This window comes from Frankliniella occidentalis, unplaced genomic scaffold (assembly GCF_000697945.3).
Source record: "Frankliniella occidentalis isolate FOCC.00 unplaced genomic scaffold, Focc_3.1 Scaffold133, whole genome shotgun sequence".
In the NCBI taxonomy this organism is placed as follows: domain Eukaryota; kingdom Metazoa; phylum Arthropoda; class Insecta; order Thysanoptera; family Thripidae; genus Frankliniella; species Frankliniella occidentalis.
The window spans coordinates 541,465-549,708 of NW_026267260.1; the positions used below are offsets into that span (position 1 = coordinate 541,465).

The window sequence follows — 8,244 nt, forward strand, 5'->3', positions numbered from 1 at the left end:
GGTAATAGGAGTGTGTTACAAATTTTCGAAATGAAGTCTTTTTAGCGATTTAATCGACCATTTGATCATTTTCACCTCATTTTTGTCAAGAAATGCCCCCTAGCACCTAAACGGTACAAGATAGAGCCACACGGACGAAATTTTCGTCCATAGGGCTCTACTTTGACGGTTCACCCGTTAGGAACCCATAAAAAAATATTTGATAAAAATGCATTTTGCGACCTGTAGTTTTTGATTTTTTAAAAAGCCAATTTTTGAGCTAGAATGCTCATCTTCGAACTTGATCTGTCTTTTCATGATACAAAACGACCCTGAAAATTTCAGGTCGCTAGCTCAATTTGTTCTCGATTTATCGTGCGGACAGACAGACAAACACACAAACAAACAAACAAACAAACAAACGGAATGAAACTTTTTCGTTCAGTGGAGTAATGGGCTTCGCTAATCGCTCAGCCAATCAAATCATCATTTGTCATCTTTACTTAATGTACACGAAAACCATACTAGAGGGCCCCTCACCCCTTGCTCAAGCGCTAAGCCGACAATCTGTGTGAACCAATCACGATGGTGTCAAACCAGGTAGCGAGGGCGAGCATGATTCTGTTCTTCGCTGGAAGCGTGGTGGACGTATTGGTATCGGTGGGGGACACGCGCCGCATGCCCTTGAGCATGGTGCTCGGGATATACTCCGCCCTGGCCTGCTACACAGTGCTGGTACGTCACAAGGAGGACATAACCACCGCCCTGCGCCAGGCGTACCGGGTCGCCGAAAAGCTACACAGGGACGGCTCGCCGAGGTCGCGGGTGAGAGATTAGCAAATCATTCAATCTGGGTAGGCTAAGCAAGGATGTACGCCAGACCACGTCTCGCGCAACAGGCTTCGCGATATCTCACGAAGCACTGTTACGCTGCGACGGGCAAGGCATACATCTACCTTGGCCTGCGGCGCTGACACCCGAGTCGGGTAGAGCGAAAATGTACAAAAGATACGGTCCTCCGGCCCCGTCAACGGCCCGTCGCTTGGACTAAGCATGCAGAGTTGTACATTTTTTATCTTATTTTCGTCAAAAATACCCACTAGCGCCTAAACGGTTAGAGCTAGAGCAAAACGGCTGAAATTTTCGTCCAAAGAACTCTACTTCAACGGGTTACCCTCTAGGGAGTACAATATGCTTTGCAATGCATTTAGGGGATCAACCATTTATTTCCCTGGACAATTAATGCAGGAGATAATGTGCTATCTTTTGGACTATCTCAGACAATGTAGTGCTGATATGCTCAAAGAAAATTAATTCTTTGGCAGTCCAACCGGCGCAGGGGAGGAGCTGGTCAGGCCCCCTCAAAAAGAAAATAAAACAAAGTTTTTTTCACATGCGTGTGAGAGACTATAATTCTGCCTATGTTTCAAATAAAAGTGGTGTAATAGACTATATTTCTAATGCATAACCACATACTGATGGTATTAAGTGTGTCTCTCTTATCCAAGTGGTCAATTTTTACACGAATTGATGCCTTCAACTTCAATGCGAAGTTGGACACTTATTAGCACAAATGTAGCAAAATATTTTGCAAGTATGTGATTAAAAGATTCCAAGTCCAATAAACAAACTATATCTCATACTACCTTATGTGTTTCTGACCTCAGAATGATTTCCATTCATCAAATACATCAATTTCTTTACCCAGAAAGTTAGCTCGAGTTTTGACTCGAAAACGTGTTGTGTAGCTCAGAGTTGTTGGCTGAGCGATAAGCGAAGCCTATTACTCCGTCTGGTCGGAAAAAACTTTTTCTGTCTGTCTGTCTGTCCGTCTATGTGTCTGTGTCGGTGTCTGTCCGCACGATAACTCGAAAACGAATTACGCGAGCGACCTGGGATTTTCAGGGTCGTTTTCTACCGTAAAAAGACAGGTCGAGTACGAAGATGAGCATTCTAACTCAAAAATTGGATTTTAAAAAAATCAAAAACAACGGGTCCCAATAATGCCTTTTTTAAAAATATTTCCCAGGGGGTAACTCATCACAGTAGAGCCCTTTGGGCGAAAATTTCGTCCATTTTGCTCTAGCTCAAATCGTTGAGGCGCTAGAGGGCGTTTTTAACGAAAATAAGCGAAAAAATGTACGATCCTGCATGCTTAGTCAAAGTGTCGGGCCGTTGACGGGCCGGAGGCCCGTATCTTTGTCTACATTTTTGCACTTGGCGACTCAGGTGTCATCGCCGCAGGCCAAGGTAGATGTATGCCAGGCGCGTCACAGCGTAACAGTGTTTCGTGAGATATAGCGAAGCCTGTTACGCGAGACGTGGTCTGGCGTACATCTACCTTGTTTAAAAAGTAAAGCAAATGATTCGTATTCTGTTTTGAAATGACTGTCTGATGGTGTCTCTGATGTCTAAATAATTTTGAAGTCCAACTCCTATTCAATTTTTCGACCCAGCTTAGCCGCTGTTTTTGTAACGGCTTTCAAAGAAATGAACATTTTGGACCCTTCGACAGAAAAAATCATAGTGCAATAGTGCTTTGCCATCATTAAGTAATGCATCAGAGAATGTATCTAATCTAAAAGTCAAGCTCAACTAGTTAAGATAACTACTGTATCTGTCTACTAGGTAGATGTACGCCAGACCACGTCTCGCGTAACAGGCTTCGCGATCTCACGAAACACTGTTACGCTGCGATGCGCCTGGCATACATCTACCTAGGCCTGAGGCGCTGACACCCGAGTCGGGCAAAGAGCACAGTCATCAATAGGCCTTCGGCCCGAAAAGTTACTAATTTTGTTCCTCGAGGTTTCAGTTTGATTAGTTACTTTACCGGACACCATCAAATATCTGAGAGCTAACATTAAAATGTTTTGGGGTCATTCCGTGTGAAAAACGCCCTCTGGCGCCCAAACGGTTAGAGATAGAGCAAAACGGACAAAATTTGGTCCAAAGGACTACAGTTTCACGAGTTACTTCTCAGAAAGATGTAAAAAAAAAAATTTCTAATGAAATGTTTTGGGCTTTTTTGTTTATGATTTTTTGACACGTTATTTTTTGAGCCACAGGGCTCTAAATCAATACAGTTCTTTCTTTGTATGATTTAAAGTAACAATAAAAATAGGGTGTTCCAGGCTATCTAAAACGGAAGTTAAAAAGAACAAACTCACTGATGTATTTGTTTCCGTCCGCCCAGTATGAGAAACTACCATGGAAGTTTGGTCCGATCCTAACCTCTCAAATATGGAGGGGAGCACAAAACTGATCTGACAATCTCTCATACCTGAAAGGCCGCGGAGGCACATGATAAGCTCGACCAATCAGAGCCATTACGGAAACAAAAAGGTCAGTGAGTTTGTTCTTTTCCTACTTCCGTTCTAGATCGCCTGGAACTCCCTATTAGAGTCTTCTAGCTCAAAACCATTTTCGAGTTATCGTGCGTACAGACAGACAGACGCGAAACTTTTTGATCATCACTGGAGTAGTAGGCTTCGCTAATCGCTAATATCTTATGGTGTAACGACAGGTGTCTAAGGCAACCCAGTCAAGTGTACTGTATTACGCAAGTGAAAAACTCCTCGGCATGGCATCATGTCTGGTAGTTTGAGCTCAGTTGCCGTACAGATAACAGAATGTTATATTGTTTGTGTGCCTTTCTATGCACCTCTAGGAAGTTCTGCAAGTTATGGCCAGCCGATGTCGCTTCGTGGCCAAGAGGTTCTACCCTACCTACGCCGCATTACTAGCCTTGGGCGCGGTGTCGTCCTTTGATCATCAAACGGGTGTGAATCAATCACTAAAGGGACAGAAGGTGCAGGTTACAAAGAAACATACAAGCCTAAAGTGAATGGACAATTTTGTTCCTTAGAGGGGCACGTTTTCGTGTTCACATGTATAGGATGTGCACGAAAACGTTCCCTCATTAAGAACAACAAACAGGACCGCCCTTCCGCCAAACGCAGTTGCCAGCTCCACTACGATGCGCCGGCAACTCCGTTCGGCAGGGGCCTGGGCCTGCCTGGCCTGACGGTGGCGACTGTCGGGGCCGCCACCCGACCATTTCAGTCTCCCGATTTACTGGAGAACCTAACCAAAAAAATAATGTGAACGGTATGCACGTTGCATATTTGGAAAAACTTACTTCCGGTCGGGGGCCTGCGGCCCTAGAGATTTGCTCCTTTCACATGACAAAAGACTTGAATCGGCGATATCGGTCTCTTATTTGGCGGAAAAAATTAAACAAGTCGAATCATTTTCTTAGTTCCAAAAGACGCCAGTTACAAGATATATCTTCAACTCTTAAAATAACGTTAAAGGCAGTTGAGATATAAGTTATGGAGCCCCGGTGTTGACTTCTGTATCTTCAGTTAATGCAAACGCAGGGCATATAGGCGTCTTATCATAACTAACATAAAATGCAATAAAAGTCAATTCAAGGGGCCTTGGTGCTGATGGTCCACATAGTAATGATCTTCATTGAAGTAAGATACAGGGGAGAGGGACTCGCACGCAGGGCGCACTATTAATAAAAACGCGCCCTAGCGGGAGGCCCCCTCCCCCCCTTCCCCTCCAAATAATCCCCTGCAATACCTAGAAAAAATTACACAGTAGTCCTAGAAATTAAAACGCGGAGCATTCCGAAATTTTTAAAGCATTCTTTCCACTGAGACGCGTACCGAAGCTCACAGTCCAGAAAAAGTTGGTTTTAAAACAACGCACGCTCTAAACAGCGATCTGAAAAAAATGTGAACACATATAGATAAAATGTGAACACATTTTATCAGATGCTGTGTAACGGTACAGCCCTTAGCAAATATCACTTGTATGTGCCTGAGACCCGTACTAGAATCTCAGTGTCCAGGCGAAGTGATATTGCAAAGACTGCACTGGAATGATAATTGAACAAGATGGTCATACGGTGAGAAAATGATCGTTTATTTGGAATGAGATGCAGCTGTCGTAGTGATTCCACATTTGAGCCCCTTCCTCCTCTTCTACAGCCCGTAGCCGAAAGACGACTGCTAGCTCTCTCTGACCAACCTGTCCGAAAATTAGTGGCTCACCTCCAGCCTCATAGTGCACCCTGATTGTGACGTTCTCCATCTCGGCAACTGCCCGGAGGGTCTCTCCTGCACCCCACTCTGCCGTAGACTCCAGGGCGGTGAGGAACCGCTGGATTCGGGTGGCAAGCGGCACAGCTTGAAGGTGTCCGTCGACCTCTTCGTGTTCAGGGAAGCGGTTGGTCAGGTCCAGGAGGATATTTTCCAGAACCATTGTCCAATGTTCACTTTCGTCGCCGTTGAGCTGCTCTCTGATGTGCTGAACAACGCGTCGACGGAGGGTAAACACCTGCTGCTCGAAGTCTGGAGAGGTTGGTGGGGTCCCATACAGTTGGTGGACGAGGGACGCGAACAGACAGTGCCCGTTGCCAGGCATCGTTGCCACTGTCACTGTGCCACCTCCAACGTGAACTCCGACCTCTTGCTGTACCTGGAGGTCATTAGGTGCTGGTGGCAGCGGGCGCGGGGCTGGTGGTACTGGAGAGGGTGGAAGCAGCCGCGAGGGACGGTTAGAGGGAGGGTTTAGAGTGGGCGGCTGACGAGTTGGCCTTGGAGGCCGTCCTGGTCGACCACGGGGCTGTGGCGCAGGTTGAGGTAGTGGAAGGGGAGAGGTAGGTGGAGTAGGGCCAGAAGGACGTGGTGGAAGGTGCGGGCGAGAAGCTCCGAGCGAGCGGAGCTCAGCCTGCGTGCGGCGTGCTATGGTGTGAATTTTACCAATTGCAGCCACTTTCCTTTTAAGGGACGGGGCGCAGAGGAGAGTGGATAGGCGGGACTGGATAAATGGAGGGCCAATGAGCAGTGTGTCCCAAGATTTGCAACGAGAAAGCGCAACGTAGGAGAGACCTGCTTGGAATTCTCTCCTACCTATGTTCACAACGACTCGGTCGCATGTTAGACCTTGGGCACTGTGAACAGTTGTGCCCCATGCGAGTCGGAGTGGAATCTGCTCACGGGTACACGCCAGCTCTTTTACCTTCCAGGAACGGGTGACAGGGATTACAGGGAAAGCGCCACAGATGGTGGGGCCACTGTACCTGTCGAATTCGACAAGCACGGCGAGAGGCAGGTCGTCCGAGTGACGCGAGGAAGAAGGTTGCGGCGCCACATCACGAGCAGAGGGCTCCTGAGGTCCGCGTGCAGCCGGCCTATACCGTCCACTTGCGTACACAATAGCGCGCACGGTGCCCAGCGCGCCCTTGCCCAGCCCATCTCTGGTCCAGAGGTTGGCCCGCAGCGTGACCCGGGCGCCCACTGAGAGGTAGATGACAGCGTCGAGGCCGCACGCCTGGTCAGCGGTAGCTGCCCGGGCCGTGTCGTTGTTGTGGACAGCGGGGATGCGAGCCATGGGACTCCCCAGGTCTACCAGCCTCTCGATGTTGTACTCGCGGGCGCCCGCCTTGGTGGAATAGATGTGCAGAGCATCTCGGAACTGACGCTGCTCACCTGGGGGCACTACACTGGAAAAGCGCTGCTGAAGGAGCGCGTAGCTCTGGGCGGAGCAGTGGCCCCTTCCGATCTCATCTAGGGCGTTTTGCAAACTGGGGTCGGACTGTCGCTTTGACTGTGAGAGAACCACAGCATGCTGGAACTCGCTAAACGCCTGACGCCCGCGCAGGACCCTCTCGGACGCATTCTCTGATGGGATACCATACAGTGCTGTGCTAGCTATAGGGGGAAGCTGTGCAAGGTCGCCAAAGAGGTAAACGAACATATGTCCAAAGCGTTCCCGGGAGTATGGATGAGCCTGGCAACAGCGCTCTTCTATCATACCTAACATAGCCATACCGGTACCTCCTATCAATATAGGCTTATAATTCATTAGGCTAAACGTACCCGCTCATCATCTCGGGTTCTAAACAGAACCGCTCACCTGCGCGGGTCCTACACAGAACCGCTTATCTGCTCGCGGCCGGGGCGCTGGTTAGGTTAGGTTGCCCCTCGTATTTACTTTAATATCACCCAATATCGGAGGCTTTTGCGGGTTATAGCAGTTTAAAAACGGTGTTCCAGTACAGACGAGAGACTATGTTACATTTTTTGTTTCTTAATTGGAGCTCAGCGCCTAGAAACATCCATTGAAATATGAGAATCACCCGCCCGTATTTCAGAAAGATAAGCGGTTCTGTGTAGGACCCGTGCAGATAAGCGGTTCTGTTTAGAGCCCTTAGTAATGAGCGGGTCTGTGTGGACTAAAAACAAATAAGCGCATATTGATAGGAGGTACCGATACTAATCATAGAATACTCATCTATGATAAGGAAGTGGACGTTCTCCATCTCGTCTTGGAAAGCCTTGGCTCGTTCCCCCACAAGAGGAGAGAAGTCCCCAGACAGGATGCGGAGTCCGGTGTGTATCGTCTCGCCGTTGATGCCGAGAGCTGCAACTGCAGTGTAGGCCATCAGCCGGTACGAGTCCGGCCCAACACGGTCCCTCAACAGAGACGTCATGGCGTGGATGACGGTCGACTTCCCGCATCCTGCTTTGCCCTGGACAATGACGAAGCTTGGCGCTGATGGCGCATCCTCCGGGTGCAGCAAACAGTTCACCTGCAACATCAAGATATCCATCACTGACTGCTGCTCAGCAGACAGCTGGACAGTTGGAGCGTCCAAGGATACGCGTTCCGGTTCATGCTGGTCCTTGCAAGCGGCAAGGTAGGTAGCGAAGACAGCTGGATCGCCGTATAGCTGGCCCTCGACATCCCAGTCATGCGCAAGATCCATGTCTCGTCTGCCTAGCTCGACTCGTTCGATGGCCTGGTTGGGTAGATGGCAGGCGACGGCCATCCACTCCTCCAGCTCCTCGTCAGCAGCGTACTCTCCAGCCTCCGTCTCGTCCTCCTCCGCGGCGGGCATGTCGTCCACTCCTTGCGGGACGACCCCGTTGGTGACGAAGGCCTCCCGCCAGGTGCCGTCCTCAGCGCGCCAGGGCACGTGGAGCAGCACTTGCTGGCGGTAGTAGGCCTCGTTCCGCACCTCGCAGGTGGAGCGGCGGAGGCGAGGGTTCACGCTTACAATGCTGAACAGTCTCGGCTGGTAGTACCTGAAATATCATTCCCTTCAATATCACAGGACAAAAAACGTCACATCGACGACACTACCATAGCATAATATAACAGCAATGTCGTGTTTTTTTGTTGTTTTTTAGCCCGCCCTTATGCTTTTAAAAAAGCATTAAAGCGGGCTTATGCAACCGCTCTCGTGTC

General features: G+C 49.0%; 1 protein-coding gene across 2 annotated transcripts in view; it reads left to right on the forward strand.

The window, feature by feature from the left end:
- LOC127750111 (uncharacterized) overlaps positions 1–4,092 on the forward strand; it is a 20,227-nt gene extending 16,135 nt beyond the window's left edge. The window contains exons 3-4 of one of the 2 annotated variants that reach the window (XM_052270677.1): positions 580–804; positions 3,650–4,092. In XM_052270677.1, coding sequence (XP_052126637.1) covers positions 580–804; positions 3,650–3,826 — 402 coding nt within the window. In that variant the 3' untranslated portion in view covers positions 3,827–4,092. The remainder of the gene's footprint in view (positions 1–579; positions 805–3,649) is intronic. The other variant, XM_052270678.1, reaches the window with a different exon arrangement.
- Positions 4,093–8,244: the final 4,152 nt, after the last annotated feature.